This window comes from Haemorhous mexicanus, chromosome 3 (genome assembly GCF_027477595.1).
Source record: "Haemorhous mexicanus isolate bHaeMex1 chromosome 3, bHaeMex1.pri, whole genome shotgun sequence".
NCBI classification, from domain to species: domain Eukaryota; kingdom Metazoa; phylum Chordata; class Aves; order Passeriformes; family Fringillidae; genus Haemorhous; species Haemorhous mexicanus.
This window is the reverse complement of record NC_082343.1, coordinates 103,090,633-103,114,739: the sequence shown is the minus strand read 5'-3', so window position 1 is coordinate 103,114,739 and position 24,107 is coordinate 103,090,633. Positions and strand designations below refer to the sequence as shown.

General features: G+C 40.4%; 2 protein-coding genes across 6 annotated transcripts in view; both read right to left on the bottom strand.

Moving 5' to 3' along the window:
* Positions 1-5,699, bottom strand: part of GRHL1 (grainyhead like transcription factor 1) — a 41,563-nt gene extending 35,864 nt beyond the window's left edge. Inside the window, exons 1-2 of one of the 2 annotated variants that reach the window (XM_059842865.1) lie at positions 5,548-5,699; positions 1,900-2,086 (exon numbers count right to left, since the gene is read on the bottom strand). In XM_059842865.1, coding sequence (XP_059698848.1) covers positions 1,900-2,086; positions 5,548-5,567 — 207 coding nt within the window. In that variant the 5' untranslated portion in view covers positions 5,568-5,699. Of the gene's footprint in view, positions 1-1,899; positions 2,087-5,041; positions 5,177-5,547 lie in introns of those variants that run through there. The other variant, XM_059842864.1, reaches the window with a different exon arrangement.
* Positions 5,700-7,749: 2,050 nt separating this feature from the next.
* The window catches only part of TAF1B (TATA-box binding protein associated factor, RNA polymerase I subunit B), a 51,452-nt gene continuing 35,094 nt past the window's right edge, over positions 7,750-24,107 (bottom strand). Inside the window, exons 10-18 of one of the 4 annotated variants that reach the window (XR_009485964.1) lie at positions 22,653-22,830; positions 22,302-22,348; positions 19,439-19,529; positions 18,917-18,987; positions 16,764-16,989; positions 13,600-13,714; positions 10,903-11,170; positions 10,300-10,403; positions 7,750-9,533 (exon numbers count right to left, since the gene is read on the bottom strand). Coding sequence is in view for 2 of the 4 variants with exons in the window: in XM_059842861.1 (XP_059698844.1) it covers positions 13,486-13,714; positions 16,764-16,989; positions 18,917-18,987; positions 19,439-19,529; positions 22,302-22,348; positions 22,653-22,830 (842 nt within the window). In the remaining 2 variants the exon portion in view is untranslated. Of the gene's footprint in view, positions 10,404-10,747; positions 11,171-13,047; positions 13,715-16,763; positions 16,990-18,916; positions 18,988-19,438; positions 19,530-22,301; positions 22,349-22,652; positions 22,831-24,107 lie in introns of those variants that run through there. The other 3 variants (XR_009485963.1, XM_059842862.1, XM_059842861.1) reach the window with 3 other exon arrangements.

Genomic DNA, 24,107 nt, shown 5'->3' with positions numbered 1-24,107 from the left:
GGCAAGGATTGAGGGCACACCGGCACAGCAGTGCTCTTCTCTACACAGCCCCAACTGGAAACTATGTCCTCATTCTTACACATAACCTGGAAGCCCCAGAAACACCAGAACTGTTTGATTTCCCACAGTAACCAGCAAAATTTGGAGAACCTGTAGATGGAGACTGCTCGGAGGCCAATGCTAATTAGTCACTGAAAAAGAAGAGTTTTCCAAGCTGCATTTGGCCAACGCTCCCGAAAGAATTTTTATCCAAATTTTTTTCTCCTATAAGACCTTATTAACCATAGCTGAGCAAGCTCAATAGTTAAATGGAAGGAAACAAAAGTTTTTTGGTTTTACTGTTTTGTTTTTTTGTAGGAAGGTGATCTCATCAGCTGCCTTTAATATGCAGAGGGGCGTGTTAGAAATGCCTTGACGTCATCCCTCTATAACATTACTCCATAACAGCCCTCAATAAATCTTTCAACCTCCAGCCATTGTGCTTTACCCAAGTGTGCAGCCTACCTGTTCTTCCACCAAATTTTTCTGTACACCCACTGATACCCAAACATAAGAATTAGGCATTAATGTACAGCAAATCCCTTCTGCTTTGCCGAGCATGAAGGATCAACATCAACATTCTTTTTGTAATCTACAGGTTTAGAAATCAAAATTGATCTTGTGGATTAAAATTGTTCTGGTGAAAGCATGTTGTTGTTTGGGGTTTTTTTTCCCAAAGCATAGTAAGCACAAGCACAAAGCAGAAAGGCAGTTTTCTCACAAAACTAGCTAAATAACATCCACATCAGTGAGTCTGTGGCATTTTGTCATGTGTGTGTGTAGTGTTAATCTCCATATTAAGCATTACAAGAACATTTCGGTATGTAAGACATATTCAACTCTTAAAGGGCAGGCAAGGGTTTTGTCTCCACCAGCCAATCTCTCCTAGTACTTGAAGAACACAACTGAGGCTGGCAACTGCACTCACTACTGTTAAAAGACACAAGCCAAAGTGCCAGGCAGGAAAGCCAAGTCAGCCTCCTGGCCTTCCTGCATGCTCAGCAAAGAAAAAACAGGCATCTCCACCCGGTGAGCCAGGCCACCATAACACAGGCGTCCCAACACAAGCAGGACCCCTCCCTGCCTGGAAACGCTTGCTGGTCTCCACTGCCCTGGCTAGAGATAACTACCCCAGCTTATACTTTTGGTATTCGGGAAACAGAGCTCAGCAAAATGCACCCCATGCAGACCAGAATGTTCTCTGACTGCTCAGTTCAGCTGTGAGCACCTAGGAAGGCACAGGTCTCAGAGAAGACCATGAACACTGGGCAAGACAATCACTGCTATCAAAGGATTAACAGATTACAGCAGCTGAAGCTCACTGAGGGTTAGAGGGATGCAGACAGCAACTCTTTCAGGGGGACACTTCAGCCCCACTGCCACCAAAAACCTGTAACTGTATCTTAGTTTCAGCTGAGCCTAAAGTAACACAACAAAGCCCCAGCAAAAGCCAAAGATCCACCAGAATAGGGATCATGTGACAAAAGGAGTTTCTCTCTCCATGTGTATTTATATTCAGGCAGGGATATGATCTTAAAGTGTCACTCTTTATGACTATTTCTATTAAACATTGCCTCTTGCAGAACCTGGGGTCAACAGAAAAAGTGCTACTCAAGTTGAAAAGTAGCAAAGTGCTACTTAACTTTTACATCAAGATCTAGGGGATCTTATTTTACAGAGCTAAAAATAAAACAAATTTTCAGAAAGAGAGACAATAGGGTCTTTTTAATTTAAAACCCACACTTTTAAAGTCCTTGTGGTTGGTTCACAGCTTCTGTGAAATCCTCTAGCAAATGACACCTTTTCTACAGGTGGAACATGAGCTCTGCTGGCTACCAGAGCAAACCCAGGCCAATCTACCTTGTAATAATCATAGAGCAGTCCGAGGGCAGCTGCACTGTCTTCATCCCCATTGATGCTCATCATAGCTTTGGTAGCTGCTGTGAGGGGATTTTCAAGAAAAGTTTTCCAGGCCTCATCTTCATTGGTGTAAGGACGTCTCTGAGAGTAGAGAGAGTCATTCTGAAGAACCAACACGGGTCTTTTACTTGAACCATAAAAAAAGAAGAAATAAAAAAAAGCCACCTGTTAGAACACACGAGAAACATTTCAAAAGTTCTTCAAAATTAGTTGTCCCAGTTTCATGTGGTTCATATTCTGATTCAGTGTACTGCAAGGATTAGTCAATACAAAACGCTCAGAAACTTAATTCTGATCTCACTCATGCTCAGAGTAAATCAGGATTAATTTGACCAAACTCAGATGGATTACACCAGCCTCTAAAAAAAGACAAAGCCATGTAAGAGCACAACTGACCTGCTCATGCTCTGAATCCAACCCAGAAAGACCTACACACTTTCTGGCCAACCACCTACAAAGCCTCCAGCAGATCCCAAGTAAAATTGCCAAGGTACAACCTGATCCAGTTCCCATGTGGAACTAGAAAACGTGCATTAACGAAACATCTCTTTTCTCTGGTGCTTTCAAGTCTCTTTACTCTCAGAACAGATCTAAAAACACCACCTAGAAGCTACTGATAAGTTACAGATGACATAGGGAAGTTGGTAAAGGGGAGTTCAAATGAATTTGGAGGTGTTTTTTTCTGACAAGGGGGGGGAAAAAACCCAACTTGCTGCCTAGTTAATATTGAAATAATCCAGCACACAAGTTTGAAACACACTCAGATGAGTGAAGAAGAAGGAAAAAGATTAGTTATTCCCGTTGTGCTACAGTAAATATAAAAAAAATTATATTTACCCTCAACATTTGGAGATTGCTGGGAACCAACAAACTCCAAAATGACTTGGACATTCTGTCCACGGACAAAAGCTAGATGTGTAGAAAATGTTGTCCTGCCAGCCTAAACAATATTTTTTTGGTTCTATTGGTAAAACATATGCTTAATCTTTTAACATATGCTTCATCATTAGCTCAAGCTAATTTTTAAATCTGACTTTTAAACCAGTTCAGTTTTCTTCCCAGTGCAAGTTTAACATTAGTTTACTGCAGATGGGCTGGGGGAGAAGGGGATGCTTTTTTACTTTTCTTAATAATCCCAAATTTGACATCTTTAGTGAATTTGCCATAGTTAAAATAGAAAACTAGTTATTTAAAAACAACTAACCCCACAAAAAACCCCCCACCACCTTCACATCCTTTTCCTAGTAGGGAATCCTTCTTTTCATCTATTTACCCACATGCATTCAGAGACTGAAATATACTACAAATACAAAAAGTTGTGAAATAGAAAGTTGTGAAATACTCTAATCACCATAATCAGCTTAGCAGTATCCTACATTTATCACCACCTTCTACCAAAAAGATTGCAAAGCAAATTATGCATTCGACGCTTTATCAGTTACACAAGTCACCCTGCCAAGCTGCCATCGGACAGCTTGGCTGAGCTGAAGGCACTGAAAGCCAGTGGGAGTTTCCAGGACTTGTAAGAGCACTTTGTGGCTATAAATCAGCATTATGTAGTTGAAAGAAGAACAAACAAAAATGACAAAAGAGACAAGCTCTTGCACCAAGCCCTTTCTTTAGGTCTTCATATGTATTTGTGTACACACTGACACAGACACCCGAACACAGAGGACAGCTACTTTCCATCAGTGAGATGACCCACAGAAGACAAAGCAGAATTTTTTTTAGGGACATAGTACAAGCTCCTGTTCTTATACAACAGGATAAAGGAATCCTCCAATACCCAGAGCAAATGGGAAAACTCACAGAGGAAAAGGCAACTGAAGTAACGAGGATGCAGTTCCCTCAATCCATCTCCATCAAGCTGAAGGGCTAAGTCAGCCTTGCTGAACTCACAAAAAATCTACGCTGATTCCCTTCAGCATCACGATACTCACATGGGAAGGGAAAATCATCACAAAACCAAAAATACTGAGAACAAAAGCCTCAACTAACCAGAAGCCTAGCAAATGCAAGACCTATGTATTATTGTGCGCTTTCTTTGTCATTGAAACACCGAAATTCAATGCACACTGCCCTAAAGGTAACCCACCCACGTAAAAAAGCACAGAAAAAGTTATCTGCAGAATTATCAAGAAAAGCACCATGTTTGGCAGGAACTCCCTACTTCAGGAGAACCACAGCTTCTTTCAGGAAAATGAGAACATATTGATAAGAGAAGGCAAACACATCCTTTTTTCCTAGGTTTTAGAAGATAACTGGCATGCTGATCTGCTCACACAGTAGTAGAAATCCAGAAGAGGCAGAAAATTAAGCTTCCTACAGCAGTTCTAATAATTTCCCAATTTTACTTTCCACTTGACCACAGTGGAAGCAGAGAAATACTACAAAAAGCAGAGACTCTTTGCCTGCGAGGCTTCCCCAGCCTGGGATGTTCTGTGTTCAGACCACAGAGACTATTCCTCCTTCCTTCACTGCTCCAGGACCCTGTGACGTCCAGAGCTGCGCAGCCATGCTGTGCCTGCTCCTGCACAGAGCTCACCTCTAACGCAGAGGATTTCTGTCACCGGCATCTGCGTGCCAGAAAAGCAAAGTGGACGTACCCAAATTGCTACGACCTCATCTACTAAGTGTCACTGAAAATAACACCTATGAAAAATCCTAGTTAGAGACATAAGTTAAGTGAGCTGCTGCATTGGAGTCCTCTTCCTAGAAAGCAGCGTGTTGAAGAAAAAGTTGGGTTTAAAATCCTACACATTCCCTAGGAAAGGAGTGCATTTGAGTCACCAATCGTTTAAAGTAGAGACATTTTTAAATCGGTTCTTGAAAGCAAATCACTTCAGAGCTACCCCATTTTCTGGCACTTAGGTGTCCACGGCCACTGATGGACACGGCGACAAGTGCAGCAACAGACCCGAGTCCTTCAACATAGCCTGGGATCCGCTTGAAGGCGACGTCTCGTATTCAACACCACGAAGTTACAGAATACACACACCTCGAGCTCAGTTTAACTCTTACAGGACCCAACTTCGGCTACTCCAGGGTCGCCTCAGCCGAGCTCGCCGGGAGCCGCCCTTACCTGCCGAAGTCCACCTTGCCGGAGGGATGCGCCTCGTAGAAATCCATGAGGCCGCTGCGGCCGCCGGGCAGCGGCGCGGGGGGCTCAGCCCGGCTCCCTCGGCCCGGCAGCTCCTCCCGACGGCGCGGCCGCCGCCGCCGCCGCCCGCATTTAAGGCGCGGCCCGGCGGGGCGGGGGGCGGCCCCACGCCTCGCTGCGGGTGTCGGGTTTCAAAGCCGGCCCAGCCCCGGCGCTCGCCCCGCGGGGCGGGGTGGCCGCCGGGGTCGCCCCGCTGCGCCGCCGGCTCCCCCCCGGGGCTCAGCCCCCGCTCCCCCCGCCATTCGCGCCGCCCCGCCGCAGCCTCCGGGTACTCCTCCGAGAGAGAGGAGCGAGGGGGGCGGACCCGCGAGAGCTGCTGCTCCGGCCCGGCCCCCGGGCGGCGAGCCCCTCTTGCCGCAGCCCCCCGGCGGGGCGGCAGCACCGGTCCGACCGGACGCGGTACTTCTTCCCCCGCCCGGCTCACTCACTTGTCGTAGTCCTGTGTCATGTCTGGCGGAGGCAGCGGGCGGCAGGACTGGCCGGGCGGGTCGGGAGGAGCAGCGCCGCGCACCCGCCGCTCCGACGGGTTTTGTCGGCTCCTCTCGCCCGCTCAGGTGCTCCCGCAGCCGCAGGTGGACGCGCGCCGCGCCGCGCCCCCCATTGGCTGCCGCGGCCCCAGGGGCGGGGCCGCCGCGGCCCCATTGGTCGGACGCGCTCGGGGGCGGGGCCGGCGGTGTGAGGGCTCCGCGGGCCGGGGCCGGGGCGGCGGCGGGACAGAGCCCCGAGCACCTTGGTGTCCCGCCCCCGCTAAAAATGGGGTCTCCTCCCTCTCTCCCCTGCCATGTAACATTATTTCTTTTTCATGTACTACACCCACTATTAGGAAAATCTAAACTCGCCACAATCATATGAACTGTCTTTACTATAGTCTTGAGCTGTGCCACGGAAGGTTTACCTTGGACATTAGGAGGGATTTCTTTGCAGAAGGAGCGATTAGACATTGAAATGGAGCGCCCAGGAGGTGGTGGCCTCCTTGTCCTGGCGGTTTTTAAGGAAAGACAGGATGTGGCACTCAGTGCTCTGGTCTAGCTGACAGGATGGTGTTTGGTCATAGGTTGGACTCAATGATCTCAGATATCTTTTTCAACCTAATTGATGCTGTGAATTTGCACAAGCACTGCACCAGCTGGTAAAGGGCAGCAGATCCATGTGTTATTCGTTGCCTCTCAGATGAACCCGGGTTTGGGAAGCAAGGGACACTTACAATATGGTCAGCGCTGAAACTGCATCAAAATGCTCCAGTGTAACACCAACAGCAGCACCACAAACAGCAGATTTATTCAAACTGGCATGCATGAAGTTAAATCAGAAAGATCTTGAGTTTCTCCTTGAGAAATAGGGGTGGGAGGTTGCTTGTCTAAGTAACAAGTTGAATCAAACCCATATAGCAACAGCACTATCTATCATATGTCAAGATGCTTCAGATAGCTACTGTAATTTAAAAGTATGCTCACTAATAAGAGGTCTCTCCTTCTAGGTCAAAATCTCTTCCCTGTTTGTACAGGATATACTCCAATGCAAAATTATAGAAGAACAATTCAACCAACCAACCAAAGGAAATATGAAACTGAAGACAAACTTTAACTAAGGGTCTAATCCTGGAAGTTGCTTAATATCCTCTGACTGGATTACAGTTAGTGTTCTAAAAACAAAATGCTTTGTTTGGATCTGCAAATACTGACATTAGGATAGCAAAAGATAAATACCAATACTGAAGTAGGATCTTGCTCTACAGAGTGAAATGAACTGATGTAAATTGTTCTTTATGACATGCAATAAAAAGTATTCTATATTTTGAACCCATCTTTAAAATGTATTTCAAGATTACATAGAAGAAATTTCTTATCTGATCTCACATATGAAAAAAAATACTGTCATCTGATTAAGAGGCTGGAAAGTTACATTTTTCCAAACAAGTATAACTTGCTTTGTTTCCGATACAAATTACAAAACCAGCTCAAATCGCAAGTACTGGGAAGGACTACTGACTTTCTCAGGTGCCATTCACTCCTCATGCTCCCTGCTTCTGTTCATAGAATTCTGGGATGTGCAGACGCAACAGCTGCTTTTTGGCACAGGGGCACACTTTTCATTAACAATAAAATATAATACTGCCCTGTAGCCATAGGTGACCCAGATGCAGGACGTGCTGGAGTTCAGTCACATGTTTATATTGCACCTCAACTGCTAAAGTCTTAGTGATGTGCCACACTTGGTATTTCTACTTAACTTGAGTTTACTATGATTTTATTCCAAATAACTCAAAGCTGTTTGTCTTGCAAAAGGGATGCCTTTTCTTAACAGCCTGATCCACTGATGAAAACTTGGTTATCACCATGGCAATCGCTTCCACATTCAGGAGACAATGATATAAACACCGGATTGTGACACCGCTGACTAATCTGCCGGTCACAATCTAGACTCTGCAACACCACTTGTAGGTGTGCTTATGTGATGTCACCAACTGGGTTGCATCACCACCAAGTAAAATCGGGCAAGAAGCACAAAGGGATTTAGCAGAGCTTTGGCTGGGCATAAAGCCATGCCAGCCTAGTGGGGCAGTGCTCTGGCAGGACTTCCCTTGCCCTGTTTGACTGGCCTTCCCTCCAACTTCTTCCTTCTCTCAGCCCTTTCACCTCAAATTCACTCCTCTCCTCCACATCTCATGGCCTTCCCTTAACCTCTCCCTCTGCCTCAGTCCTTCCTTCAGCATTCTCCTTCCCCTCTTCACACATTTGTTTCCTTTTAAATGAACAGCACTCAAAACATGGAAGGAACCCCACCACACTCATACATCATTGGCACCGTCCCCTCATGCTTACCCCTCTTCCTAGTCTGTCTTTTGACATTGCTGTGTAGAGAAACTGGGATTTATTCTGGACAAGAATTAGCTACTGTTATGACTTACCTAACAAATATGGGTTCAAAATCTCATACCTGATAATTATCATCTACATGCTCTGGTCATTCACACCTGTGTAATAAACAAACAAGTTGCATCAGGTTTGTGGCAGTACCTTTGATTTCACAAAACACGGCAGGGAGTCAAAACAAGATACTTTTTGCTTAATCTGAAACCCTAACATACAACAGCTGGGCTGCAGAGCTGGATGTGAAGAGCGGGGAAGTTCCTATGCTTTCCATTACATAGCACACCAGGCAAGCTTTCCTTCTCTGACAACAGGCCTGTAGTTGCTAAGGATAGACCTGGAAAAGTGAGCCCAAAGCTGATCACTGACCCTTGCAGAATAAGCCTGAAGACATAAAGAGATAAAAAACAAAAAACAAACCCAAACAAACAAAAAAAGCCCAAACAGAGTTTCCACAAACTCAGTGGAAACTGAGGCAAAAGAAGGCACAAGGGAAAGAAACAGAGGAGTGACAGTGGAAAAGGAAGCTGGAAATGCCTTGTAAGAAAGAGATGGAAAAACGGTATAGAATAAATGAAAGCACAATGTATGAAATATCGAACAAAGAAACAGTTTGCTTTCCACTTCAGTCATATCCCTACATGCATTCCTTAAAGATTTCCCTTTTGATTCTGTATTTCTCCCTAAAGATAATGTAAATATTGTTAAAATTAGTTACAAACTACTAGGGACAAGTAGTTACAAATTACTCAGGGTCAAGAGATGTAGGTCCATCAGCCAGACTGAGGACACTCTGAATTTACTACAATAGAAATTCACCAATTTTGCAGCAGCCTATATCACAGAAAAAGTCAGCCTAAAACCTAAAACTTTATTGACGATAAAATCTTTAGCATGGCATCCAGTTTCACTGAGCACTTATCACCTCTGGTCCATACTGTGCTTCCTCTGGGGCTGACTGGTATGTCCATGGGTCCTGCCACATGGGCCCACACTGGTGTTGTGAGAGGACAGAGTGTGCAGCTCCTTTGCTGCCCACTGTTCCCTGCCCAACCCACTTTGCTCTGCAGCACGGAAGCCATCAGCTGCCCAGTTCGGAGTTACGAATACCCTGGGTCTGAGTTCAGGAAAGAATTGTTTGCCACAATTTTATATCAACACAGCACAACACAAGCACCCCAGGTTCGCAGCACAGGCACTGAACATGCTTGGTGGCGTTGTCACAAAACTATGCCAGGGTCTGCAGCTGGTGAGCAAAGCCACTGCTGGGACAATGGGATGGTCTATGAGCTGACACAGAGTACTTCTACAACAGACAGCAGCCGTATGAGATTACCCGAGGAAAGTGCTTGTATTTCTTCTAAAACTGCCTGATGTACTGCTGGAGGCAGAATGTAGATGCTGAGGGCGGGGGAGGTGTGTTCTGGCTCTGGAAATGCTGCCATGAGCAGTTTTACAAGGGCAGCAGTAATCTCACGTGAGGACACCAGCTTCCATCTCCTGTTCTGGTAATCCTTACTCTTGTTCACCATTTCAGCAGCATCCTAGCAAAAGGAGCAGTGAAAGATCTTTCACATATGCCTGTTTCCACATCTTGGCATCTCCTTGATGCTCTCTCTCATCTAACCTGGCCAGGAGCAAAGAGCTTCACACATAAGGAACTACAAGACCAGTAACTGTGGAGGAGATGCTGGAAAGCATCCTGCATTTAGCACAAGGACAAATGCAGCGAGGGACACGGCTGTAACCAAGCCACACACAAACCATGCTCAGCCAGGAAATATCTACAACCATATGTGCTGGGAAGCCCATTCCATTTTGGATCAAAATAGAAGATTCATTACACAGAGTCATCCTGATTTTTCTCCACCCGTGAAGAATAAAACTTACTCAGTTTGACATGGGGAAAGGACAGATGATCTAGGGGGCAGACACCTTTGGGGATTTATCATATCCAGACTTTACCTGTCCCAAAGGCCCTGTGGATCCTGGCTCCTTTGCTCCCAGCCCTGCAAGACTATCCTCTTGACAATTTATTACAATATTCTGATTTTTTATTCAGAACAAGCAGAAGTCATATTTGTCCAAAACAGGAGAAAAGCCATTTGAGGAAGGGACTTCTGAGATTTCCAAGACGCTATGAGAAAGCAAGATACTCATTGTCTTGCCTGCAATACTACATGAAATTTTCTTAAATCTTCTACACATGATTGTTTCAGGGGTTGTGCTAAAAATGGATTAGAAAAGATGAAATTGCAGTGAGGCCCATGCAATACACTATGGCAAATAAATTAGACTAGCATTGCTTACAGGCACTGGGCTTTGCTGATTCTCATTCTCTGGTTAAATCAGGTTCAGGCCCTTCACTCTATGTAAGCCAAACACCTCCCCTTCATGTCTGGACAACAGCAAAACTTTGAAAACAAAAATATATTTGACTGAGATTAAGTTCATACTGAGAACACAGACACACTGATGTAGTAAAAAACTAGTAAGGTCAAAATACCAATTCTGCTGAAGGCTGTTCCTTTCAAAAGAAAATGAAACATCTATTATATTTCTCCAGCAAAACAACAGAAAGCTTGCACTTAGGAGAATTCATAAAGCCAGGTTACTTTTGCCCATTAAAACACACTTTTTTTTTTCTAACACATAAAGAAGGAAAAAGTGAAAATTTGCTTTAGAAGGTACATAAAGATCTTAGAAGAACTGATTTGCTATTGTCTAAGTTAATAATTAATTAAGTCTTCTCAGTATATACTGTTTAAAAAGTTTATTCTGAACCCCCACTTGCCTTTATCTATCTACTTAAGAACTGTCATTCAAATTTTAGAGTAAGAAACTAAACAAGGGGAGCCTCTTTTACTCAAAATTTACACGGGATTAAGTACAAAAAAAGTAGCTGAGCTTTACCTGGACACTTTCAGCAACTAGTTATAGAAAGGAGCTGTAATTTCCAAGCCGAAGAGGAGGTGACTGGAAGTGCTAGGCTGCGCAGACACCCTGCCCTCCGGCGATGCCCGCAGCGATCTGTTCGGCCCGCCTCCTCCGGCTGGTGCTCACTGAGCCGGGAGCAGCTGGCCCAGGAGAGCCCAGCTACTCTTCACCCAAGATCAGGCACTCCTGGGGCTCGTCAGCTTCTTAAACACCAGTACTCCAACACAAGTGTTGATTGATTAAACTGCATAGAACGAACAAAAAGATTTTTGGGGCACACCCTTTATTTTAAATCTGACTCTTAGCCTATGTGTCCAGAAGGCATACAGCTCTTGATGATTAACTGCAAGCTTTATGCCAGTTTATTAAAGTACAGCCTTAATTTAGTCTAACATCTAAAGGAGCTTTCTTACGTTTGTAACAATGAGCACAGTATTTTTAATTTGTGAAGCTCAGATTTTACTGCTAGAGTAGTTTTAGAAGAAAGCTCTACCTATAATTAAGTGTGTAAGTCCTTCAAATAAAGACTTCTGAATTAAATTAATCCTTTAAGTATACCGAAGTGTCTTTTAGATAGTTAATTCAAAACTTTAACAGATATTATAGTAAAAAGAATGAGACGCTTTCAGTCATTTGAGCCAGCACTGTTGAAAAGAGGGACAATGTGTATTACGCTTCTGTAGATTTTTAACTGATACAAATACTCATCTAGATAAGTACAAAGACTAACTTTACCAAATACCTACAAATATTAGTAATTCACTCAGGTGAGGTAAAACATAATAGGTAATGGCTAATTTTAAAACACAAACACCAGACACAAGAGGAGATTTAAACTGGTATGTTCCAGGTCCTCTAATGTAAACATCAGTTCAGACACACCTTGCCAGAAGTCTGAGGTATCTAGCACAGCATGGCAATAGATTTAGACATACTACCCTGTGCCCACTTACGAAATCTCTTTACACATACAACCAAGTAATAATTCAGTCTCTTTCCTCTTCCCACATCAAGCACAATTTAGTGCTGTATGGCTAAAACTATGCCTTCTCATCTACCTGTTAGTCACTTTATAGGACCATTGCTTTAAATCCCTGTGCTGCAATAACTAATTAAAAAACCAGAAAAAGCAAAAACTTTCACCCAAACTGTGTCTTTTGTGTCACCGCAAATCAGGACACCATATTACCTCCTGCCTCTACTGAGCCAGCGAAGCTTCCTGGTTTGCCAGTATTTCCATGTAACTATTAAAACTTACTTTTAATAGTCCTGTTTGCCCTGCTTGTATGTGAAATACCACTTTATCACTTGCTCCAGACAGGTAGGGCACATCACCTCTCCTATCATTCACCTGTTCCCAATTTTTAAACAACTTCATGGTTCAAACCCTTCGCAATCTACTCACTGAACCAATTACCCTCCCAGATTACATCTCACTGAAGCCCTTGCTCAGAGAGGAAGTCATTACTCTGTCAAGTCTGCAGGCACCATTTTTCTTAGTTACAATAATGCTTAGAAATAGCTGTTGGTTTTGATCAAACAGATTTGGTAAGTTCTGTACTCTGTACTGATGGTTGGAAATGATGAATTTAATTTCATTCAGCTGAAAGCAGCATTATTCATCTGGGTATCTGCACAGCATCTAGGTTCAACATATGTATGCATATTGCTATGGTGTCTTTCATGTAGTTGCAGCTCCCAACTTCATTTACATGTAATCTGGGACAGTATAAAAGCATGGTGCATAAATAAGATCCAGCAGGAGAAACTGGTGGAATGGCCAGGGCACAAGCTGCTGAAGAGGCTGCATTATAAAGTGGTCAGAAGAAATTCAAGGCTTTAACAGTAGCCTTGCAAAAGAAGAATGACAGGAGGACCTGGCAGTTACTGCTGCCAGAAATAGGATCAGGTTTTATACTAGGTACAGAAGTATCTGCAAAATCTGTGAAGCCTGAAGTGGAACTTGGACCTGAAAGGTGTTAACCTAAATGAGAGTCTCAGGCACAACAAGAGACTGGAAAATATACAGCATGCAAGCAAATGTAGAAAACAGTGCCAGAGTTGTTCAAGAATAACTGGAATGCTGTTTAGAAATAATAAAGAAAAAACTTACTGCAATGATAACATTAAACAACTGCTTCTTTTATTTGTTAACATAGTATTTAAAAACAAATTGAACATTATTTTCTAGAAAGATATTTACTGTCATACAATGGTAGGTAAAAAAATAGGTATTTTAATTACAAAATCACACAACGTAATTAGATGCTAATGTCATGTCCAGAACACTCAAAATATGTACAATTATGCCCCAAAAAATGGTAATTTCACAGCTTCCTGTTGGCTCTGATGCAAATTAATGACATAAATGGTCATTAACAGTTTCCTTGGCAGTTTCCTTTCCCAGTGTCAGTGACTTAAATTATAGATAAAATGACACTAAAACTGAAGTACAGTAGTAGATCTCAGCACTCCTATCTTTACAAAAAATGTCCATGAGACAAAAGAATCAGTATAAGTTTAGATGTAATACCAAGGTTTGGGATCCAACCAATGAATTTACATGGGTTTAATACTGGAGGTTTTAGGCCTTTTTAACTTCTTTAGCACTGTGTTGTATTTAAGTTTTTTACAGAGTTTTTTATTAAACAGTCTGTGTTCTATCATACACACCTCATCGTGGATATAAGAGGGTTGAATCCTCAGAAGAAAAGAGAACAACCCTAATACAAAATGGTAACTCTGGGGAAACTCCACTTCTTTGTAATGAGCCAGATGACCACACAATCTGAAAAGAAATGGGGAGAAATCAAAAGCCCTAAATTACAAGTGCATTTAGTATTTAGCTAGCATTTATATATTAAACTGTAATTAGAGACAAAGTTTACACTTTACCAACAGCATAAATCACAATTCTAGTTTACAGTGTTGATTCCTGTGAAGTGATCCACTCCTAGAAAACCATGAAGTATAGGACTGAACCAAGACATCTTCAGAGCTGGTGCAAACACACTAAGAAAAGAAAGCCACTATAGCTTCTTGCACTATGAAACAGGATCTTACTCAGCCAGGCAAAGAATACATTTTTTGCCTTTCGGGACTAAATGGAATCAATTTTGTTCTTCCAGCTTTTAGCTGGAAAAATAGCAAAGTATTAAAATGAGTACCTCACCCTGTCTTTTAAATTTCTAAGACTATTCAATTCAGACACCTTAGGGTCTTTACTCTGTTCTTCTCTCTCCATAGGGTTCCCCTCTCATCTTCCTGACACTATGTCATGGGATAATAACCCATTCATTTACTGTCCATTGCCTTTGTGTGCTAAATACAAATTACATGTCTAGAAACAAGAGAGAAAAGCTAAATTAAGTCAATGGAGTAGAAGTGTAGCATAGGAAACACTTGAGAAAACACTGATGAGGTCAACAGAAAGTAATTAGGGCTGTAGCAAGCAGCCTGCTGCTTCATTATTTTGTAGCTTTTATGATCAAAATGTTAAGGAAAATGATGAGGTGTTTTTATTGATGAAGTATATAATGAAAATCGCAGACCAGACTTGCTGGTAACAAGTGTCAGACAGAACAAAAATGACACAGAGGACAAGCTGCAGAGATAGCTCTGTAAACATTAAGTTCACCAACTTAGGTTGGAAAAACACCAGACTGGATAAGGCTCAAATTTAGTTTAAAATACTACAAAGTTTCAAATTTTAAATAAAAACACTGTACACTGATATGGGGGTTCAGGTGCTATATTCACCTATAAACCCTATACATCTTCTAACTTACTAGGTATTGCCTTGGGATGTGGAGAAGCAGTTGAAAATGTTACCTGTGTCTGATTCAGAGCAGCTGTCTTAAATATTCACCAGAACAACGACTGGGATCTGTCTGTCCCAATTTACAGCTAAGTGTGCTAATTACTAGACTATAAAGTCATTTGCTCGCTCCCTCTGGCCCAGCAAACATTTACATTTTACCTCAAACTGGAGGAACAGCCAGACCCGTCCTGAGCGCCAGGCAAGCTGTACTTCAGGAAGCACAGTCTGTTCAAAGCCTCCCAAAGTCTGCCACATTGGAAACCTGGAACTAGGTCTCTCATGCCATACATCCCATCCTCTGCCCTACCTGACACCCCACAAAAGCATTACAACATTTTTCATACACTGTAGTACCTCATCACTTATAGAATTATACAGTCCTTCAGCTTGGAAAAGACCTTTATGAACATTGAGTACAACTCCTGCCACCTAAAGACTTTGGTGTAATAGCAAATAGTTTAGATAGAATATAATAAATAGAATAATAGAAAATAATAAATATAACAGCAAATCAGTTTAGAATCCAGATTAAAATAAAGCTTTAAAACAAAACATAAAAGCACTTCACCAATGATTTGACTGAACTCAGCTTTACTGACACTGTAATCACACTTTAGTCTCAGGAATAAAGCATTATAGCAGTCCTGTTAGGCCATGCTGATTTTTAAATAAAGAGAATTTGTAAGATTTTTTTTTTTTAGTTCTGTTCTACATACACAGAGGATAAACCCTCATATCTGAGGGAGAAGATGTTGTTTTCCAATGTTAAGTAAGTGTCAGATGTATACTTAACTACTTGCATTGCAAATGATATAATGGGAAATTTAACCGGTAAGAATTTAAATTCAAATCTTGTTTCATGAAGGCTATGACAGTTTGCCATTACCATTTTAATATATTACATATGAAAATGTAGGTTTAAAAACAGACTTTGCATGGAAGATTATTCACACAAACATACACCGAAATATCCACTCATTCAACGTGTACATAAGATTCACGCAAATCTGTGGTAAAAGGATTATTACCTCTACTCCCTTTAAAAAAAAAAGTTCTTATTCATACAAAAGAATGAATCCATATAACTAAACCTCTTGTAATGTAACACTGTGCTTACATTATTCCAACCCATTTATGTCACTGTGGGTATGTGAAAAGTAACGTGAAAAGGAAAATAAAGATAAGCAAATAAATGCACTGAAGGACAGAAAAGACAGCAAACTGTAAAACCCAGCTATTTTCAGAGGGAATGGAAAGCTTTAAAACAGGACCGTATCGCTAAGACTGCATAGGGGATATTGATCTCTGAATATCATTTCAAATTATATACAAGATAAAGATTCCCCATGGTACTCAACAGACAAACGAAATCGCACTTCACACAAATGTAACCCAACCTTCTTTCAAAAAAACCCCACTTTCCAATAGCACACATGAGAAATTCAGGAGACTCCAAGCTAGCTACAGAGTTATCTTCTTCACTTATAGTCACCAGGACACTCCTCTTCTGGGTTAGGGTTTCATAATACAACCAATAGCAGAACCAAAGTCTGGTATATGATCCAGAAGTCATTGTGATTAAGGCCATCAAAAAATCAGTATAGTAATTTAGAAAATTAATTTTCTGTGCTCTTTTAGAGGCCAGGGAGGAGAGGAATGGGACTGTTTTTCCATTCTCCGGAGAGTTGCATCACAAATATTTTTATAAAACACTGTAAAGAAATGAAGTGTGTATTTGCACCCAGCTGCTACTCTTGCCATGTGACTAGTTGTTGATTTTGTCTCATCTCCTCTCTTCTCATAAGCTCACTTTGATCACTCTTCATGTTACAGTTTGTCTACTCACAGTCCAACACTATCCATTCCTCACACACCCCTTTCTAGAAATGACTGTAACTGTATGTGAGCACATAGCTGCGCACACACCCTGTATTTGTCATTTGCAAAAATGTATGTACAGGACTTTACTTTCAGGAGAACTTTCCAAAATTTATTTAGCAAAAAAGTGAATACTTACTTCTCATTACATAGTTTAACTGTACACAGCCAGTAGTCTGGGTTCATGGCTCTCAGTAAACCACATTTTTCTTGCAAAATTCCCTTCAGGCTATGGCCGTGAAAACAACTCCCATCTGTGTTTTCTTCAGACCAACTTAACTGAAAACTTGAAGGATTTGGCTTTTCAGCACGTTGCACTGAACCAGACAGCTTGCCAAACTGATTTTGTAAGTTCACAACCATTTCTGTGCAAAGAGAAACAAAAGAAACAAATGTAAAAGTATTAAGTACAAGAATACTGTTTAGAAGTGACTAAAATAAGAAGAAAATGGGGTATTTGTGCTTTTTAAATTTCTTTTTTTTTTTTTTTTTTTTTTTCAACTCTGCATGAAAGACTGAGAAGTCCTGGAAGTCTCTAGGTTATCTCTGCCACCCTCTTTACAGGTTTTAGTGAAACATTTTGAAACATAATTAAAAATACCATGTCTTTTATACTTAATGATATTAGTAGTGGGGCACTCTAAAACATTGCTGCAATCAAAACCTGTAAAATCCATTTGATACTGCCAGGATTTTTATGCTGATAGAAAGCACATTCATACACACATAGATTGAAGGTTAAGCTTTTCATGGTGCAAATTTCAACTGGTAAAAAACCCCAACAACAAAAAACCCCCACTCCATGTTTGCCTGCTGCTAGTGGATGAACGACGAGCTTTCCTAACTCACTGAGGCTGAGAGGGTAAAGAAGGTATGATAGATCAGCACATGTTGTATGACTGCCTATGCCTTGTTTCTCTAGGATAAAAAGCAGGTTAAAAAACATTGTTGGAGCTTTAATTTCTTTTTATGAGCTGTATTTAAATAAACTCATTCATGTATTGAAATTAAAAAAAAACAAAACAACACAGGAAAAAAACTTCCTAAAATAATCCAAGGACTGGGAAGTTTATCTTTCAAGATGACACTAAAATCTACGATCAAAATCAAAGGTTTAGGAAGATTTCTGAAAAGTTGTACCTGGCACATAAATGTTCTAGAGCACTGTCTCTATTATGGTACATTTGTTTTAAGATGAATCCTGCCCAGTTGCAATTATGTGATATTCCTGCTCACAACATTATGATAAAGCTCTGTAATCTAAGTGGTCCTCTTCTAGCTCCAAGAGAAGCAGAACCAGAAGAGGAATCTCTTTTCCTATAAATGCAGGAATTAAAGGGCATCTGAGTAAATAATCAGCTTGAAATGAATACATCCAAACATGGTTTTACAGGGAACATGACTTGACTGCAGGATCACCCCAACAGGATTTTGAAAAGTAAGTAATTAAAAAAACCCCCACTGCACTCCTGAAGAAGAAATCCAACATGGGTAATTCAAACCAAATAGGATTATACAACTTGTTTAGAAGTCCCTGAACCAGTCGCTTCCAGAAACTGAGAAAACATATAAAAGGAGAAATACCACATGCCATACTTAATATCTCTTTCTAAATACCTGCTGCTTTCTGGATAACATAAAATGTAGAATGAAGAACTCCAGATCTAATTAGGCTGAATAAAATTCTGGTTTTCCTTACTTCTGCAGACAACTGGGGTTTTGTGGTTTTGTTTCTTTGCTTTTATATCAACACAAACCCCAGAAACTTCTCACAGGTACCTCCAGAGCTACTAAAATTCAGCAGCTGTACCTGCATTCTGACCACATGCAGCTGGCTACACAACTAAAACCTTCCTTGCTTTCTGCAGAGGATTGCAAGAAGGACTGGGAGAGGAGGGACATGCAAGATCTACTAAAGGACATACTGGGATATTCATACCAAAGCATTCAAGAAACTAAAGGAGGAAACAGACAGGAAAGCTACAGAAGACCAACAACTAAAGAGGAACAGTGATATCAAGGCAAACTAGAGAAGATGAGGACAAGAGCACTCATTCTGAGACATGGCTCAGTAGGTTGTTGGGAAGACTGGCAAAGGCAGTTTCAGCTGTGCATGTTTGAAAAATTCCAGCCACGGGTTGTAAAACAGTACTACATTAATTGTACCCAGAGATGAAAGAGAGGAGACAAAATATTTTAAGATGTAAATGTTATCAGTCACAGCTGAAGATCTATGATGGGAAAAGTTGGAGCAGATTTCTGTGTTGCTGGGAAGAAGCAAAGTTTACTCACGTCTTCTCTTTAGAACTTTAGATTTATTCTTGACTGAATAAAACAATGGCTTTTCACATCTCCAAAGATACCTACCAGTAAGAGATGTAAGAATTGTTAACAAAAACAAAGCTGGACCAAATGAATAAATGAATAATAACTTATTACAAATACTGCTAAAGTTTTAAATTAAAATCAAAATAATCTAATGTTTAGTGCTATTAAAAGCCACTGCATCTCCAACATACAAAGGAAATATTTTTCTGAGCAGGCAAACCAAGACACGTTAGCCTAGATCTACTGTAATCAGTTAATTACTCTGCTGTATAAGCTATTTTTCACAGTAAGTGAGCATTTAATAAATAACCTGGATAAAGCTTATGAGTATAAATAGAAAATTAAAACAGTGATTTAGTCATTCTATTCACTCAAGCTTGGTGAATGGATATGTGGAACAAATTTCTAATTTTTTTATTTCTGAAGGGATCAGGAGTTCATGCAGAACTGTCTACCTTAAAAAAGAAGAACTTAAAAACCTCTTACTTGGCTTTTTCTTCATCCAGTTTCTTTTGCTCCACATCCAAGGAATGTTTTACGACCTCATACCACTTCTTGAACTCAAAATATCGGCCCCCTGAATAAAACATACACACTTTAGTTTGGGAAGAAATGAAAGAAATGACAGAGAAGGTCTCCAAGCAGTTAGACCGTGCATCTTGCTCTGTATACAAACTACCCCAAATACTATGTGCTTAAGGAAAACATACTTCATCTAATAATTCTGGAAGAAAGAGAAATGCAGAAATGGAGTGAAAGAATAGCATGTCACAGGAAGTGCAAAGAAGCCCTCTATCTTAGGTTTCATTGATTTAGCACAAGTCAAACCTTTTCCCTCTTTTCTGGAAAGGTAAGCCTAAAAACTACCTCCTCTCTACCAAATCAACTAGTTCTCCACTGTGTGGAGTGGCCTTCAACTGTATCAAAGTTGAATCCAAGGGATTAATGAAACTATGCATCAAGCTTAAGTTTAAACCAATAAAACCTGAACATGATCAGATGCAAAATTTCACCTAGTTTCATCAGCTCCCCACTGTCTATCCCACTACCTATGAAATCGTACAGGGTTGGAAAGATAAACTTGACAAAGGTCTACACTTCATATCAGCCTCTCATGGTTTGGAGCACAGGAATTTCACTTGTTGATATGTGAACAAGTATTTACCAGCACATGCAAAAACATGAAGACATAGGACATTTAGCAGCATCTTTATCACTGATCCTCCAAAGAGGCACAAGACTGAAGCAGACCAACTGGGTACAGTAAGGATAAGAATACCAAACAGAAATATGGTGTAGACTTATATATTTAAAAAGAATCAACTCTTATCCCCGTGGGTGGAATATCTGCATTGTGAATTAAGCAGACTTTGCATTTCCCCATGGCCCGAGCTGCACTGCATGTGATGCTTGCGTCATGCTCAGCTTTGCCAGCCAGCTGTTCAAACTCTCCTGAAGGTGAATACACTGTTCTTACAATCAAACTTATGTACCTTTTGTATTATTTGCATTTCTGCTGTTTGTATTATCCTGCCTCAGAATGTCTAGGTTCTAAAATCATAGATGGTCTCAAAAAGCAAGAGACACATGAAAGGAACAAAGACCCCTCAGCAGTCCTTGAAATTCAAAGGTCTGGATACAACTTCTTTTATCAGCTCTTTAAACCCTGAGGTTTAAGTAAATACTCCTAAATTGCTGGGAGAGCAGTGTGGGAGGTGGTAGAAATTGGTGTTAAACTTTATACGAATTATTAACATCTGTCACATGCAAACCCATTGTCAGAGACATGGTGCTACATTGTAATAACCTTTACCTGGCCAGTACTGCTGGTCTGACATTCATGTAGCTGAGCTGACTGGAAAATACACAGCTCTGATACACACATACATATACATCTATATATATATCTCAATCACCTTTTATTTGAACAAAACCCATATTGTGGATGTGTACAGTTCACAGAACACACACAGTAGGTAACTATATCTATTGTACTGCTCCCAGGGCGATTTGAAGAAATGTAGGAGATGAAATACTATTTTTTAATTTAAAAAATAATGACTAGAGAATGGATAGTTACATTGAGAATGGAGTCAACATAAATTGAATCTTTAAAACTCGGTATTAACCATTATTCATTTAAGCACTCTAACTTTGGGAAAATGCCAGAGGCAGTTTTGAGCTCTGGCACTGATCAGTCATCTAACAGAAATTCTCACATCAGCTCCTCCGTGCAGCTGCTCACCATCATCCCGACATCTCAAGCACAGGGACAACAAAACACAGCACATGGATCATTTGCACTAGCAGATTTTAAAGTAAAAAAGTGGGCAAAGAATGAGCTGTTAATTCCCAAGGGCAATGAGACTTGTTAATAAGGGAGAAACCCCATTAAGACATTAATGAGCCTCAGCTTGTAAAGCAGTTGCACAACTCCCCACTCCTGTCACTATCATGTACTTCAAGTTTTCAAGGGAAGTAAAAAGGAAAATAAAAAATCTACCATAAGTTTGTGTATCCTGAATGTGAATTTTCACCTGAATGTGAAAATTACCAGTTTTACTTAAGAGGGATGACTGTCTCCAGTTACAGCAGTAATTGAGCTCACACATGACTTACATCATAATTTTATTATGGACCTAAATCTTAAACAAAGCATCAGAAGGGTCAAAATGACCCCAAACTGGATAAAAGGCCTTACAGATAAATCACTGCAACACATCTTGGATCTTATCTTCAACTGTGATTTGGATGGGGCCATGGAACATCTTCCTGAAGATTTCTAATCTTTGATTTGGTCTTTCTGCCCTCAAAGAACCATGTTCACACCATTATCTTCTCCATCTTAATTGCTGCTAGCTTTTCCACACTCTCTCTCAGGATTACTTGGACTAAGAAACTAGATTACATCTGAAATATGTTACACACTAAGACATTTTATTTAACAAGACTAAACAAGTTTGGATTTTATCATAAATGTGGTTTGATGCCCCTAGTAAGTATCTGCTATTTACGATCAAAGTGTGCTCCCTTTTCACAGCACATCCATTCATCTCCACCTACCACACATAAAACTCTAAACCAGGAGGCAAACATGCACAAGCAGAAGCAGAGAGGCACCCAGCAAAATGTGTACCAAACTCCCCTATCCCAAACAATAAGAATTGTGCAGGTACACTGAGGCCATTTTACATGAACAGGATCTACTCTTTTCTCCAAATAAAATTTGCCCTTAATGAGTGACAAAAACACATTTTCATGATCAATAAGAAAAGTCTTTCTAACCCTGATTGCAAAACTGTTTCATTTACAAAATCATAACACTGCTTCTACTAGAATATTTATATACCTTCTGTGTTATTTTTATTTCTTTCTTCAGCAAACTCTGAAAGTAACCTGTAAAAAAAATTTAGAAATCAGGCTGTTTTGTAGATCCAAATACTGCCCTTTTCACATAAAGCTCAAATAAAATGGACAAAAATGATATCCTAATTTTATTCCAAGTATCAGATAAAACCCAACAAATTTCAAAAGTAACTAATATTTCATGCCTAAAATGCCTTCAAGTGTATTGTTTAAGCTACTGAACTTAAGTGAAATTCCAGCAGTGTACATTTAACTCTAAAGAAAGAACAATCAGAGACAAGCATTTGCACTATTTGAAATTGGAGGGTTGCTACAGATTTGTCTGTACACTTACCATTCATAGTGATCATCTAATAAAAACAGTAATTTGAGCACAACTATAATAACTGCTGCAGCAAGAACATCATATTTCACTTTTCTTGTTGACTTATTTCCAGGCATTAGAGTCAGGAAATCCACTTCTCCAATACCAATCTTTTTCACCACTCGACAAGTCCAATTATGCAATTCATCTGATTAACATAAATAAAAATAAAAAATGTTAAGACAAGCTAGAAATATTTTTACAGTGCATATATGTTGGCCATTTGAGGAAAGCACTGCTTAGGTCTTTTAGGACCATCTGACAGCCATATTTTTCAGGCTGAGGAGTATTTTTGGATACTTTTAAAAATACTAGGCAACCTTCACTGTGCTTACATGGAAAACACTTGTGACTTATACATCCATATGGAGAATAAAAAAGTCACATTTTTAATAGTGCTTTGATGTTACTTGAATAATGTAGTAAGATCATCCTCAATATTCTTGCAGGAAAGCCTATTGCAAATCCACATAAATATATTTTCAAAAAAATTCCCAAAAGCAAAAAACTTGTCACAAACTTTTTTCCTGCATGTTGACTGAACACCCATGGCAGGAATCAGCCCTGCAGAGATGGGGAGCAGGGCTGGCTGTAAAGCAGCTGGTTGGGCATGGAGGGCAGCTTGGTGGTGGCAGGGCAGCACTGCTGCTCCCCCAGCAGAAGCTGTGCCAGGGACATCCAGCTGCAGCTCCACAAGGTACACAGCAGCCTATCTATACAGGCTCTTATTACTCTGCTTATTTTTCACAGATACAAATCCCCCAAATTTCTCACCTTTCCTGTTCAGCAAGAAATACAGGAGTTGATTACATCACCATCAGATTCCACAAAGGTTAGCAATGTATGACTAAGTACAACCTTAATCCAGCTGTACTTATACCCTCTTGCTGCTTACAAAGAGTTCAGTAGGAACTCGTTTTTAATCCTCTCACATATAACAGTAAAAGTTAGAAAAAAAGTGGAAATGAAATTTTTTTATAAATACTAGAAGCATATTTAGTTTAATTTCAGATATATAAAACAGCCTCTTAGTTGGTATTTAGTGTCCTTTAACATTCTCAATTCATTCTCTTTTTTTAGGAGTTGTTAGACAACAGCAGCAGCCCTTTTCAATTTTTAAAACTGCTTATACATGATAAAAATTTAAGTTGCATGGAAAAGGACAGTATATTCCTCTTCTGCAGTAATTTTCAAAGAGTACTTAGCTTTGCATTTCTCTGTAAAAGATCTGAAAATGAAAAATTTGCAGCCTTTTTTTGACTCAATTGATACTTCACAATCTGTAAAATAATGTAATACTCTATGGGATCACCACACTGGCGTAAAACTACAAAAATCAAAATTACCATTCCGGAATTTTAGCCCTAAACCTGTTAGTTATCTTCTCTTCATTCAATTGTGACTATACAGAAAAACCAAACATTT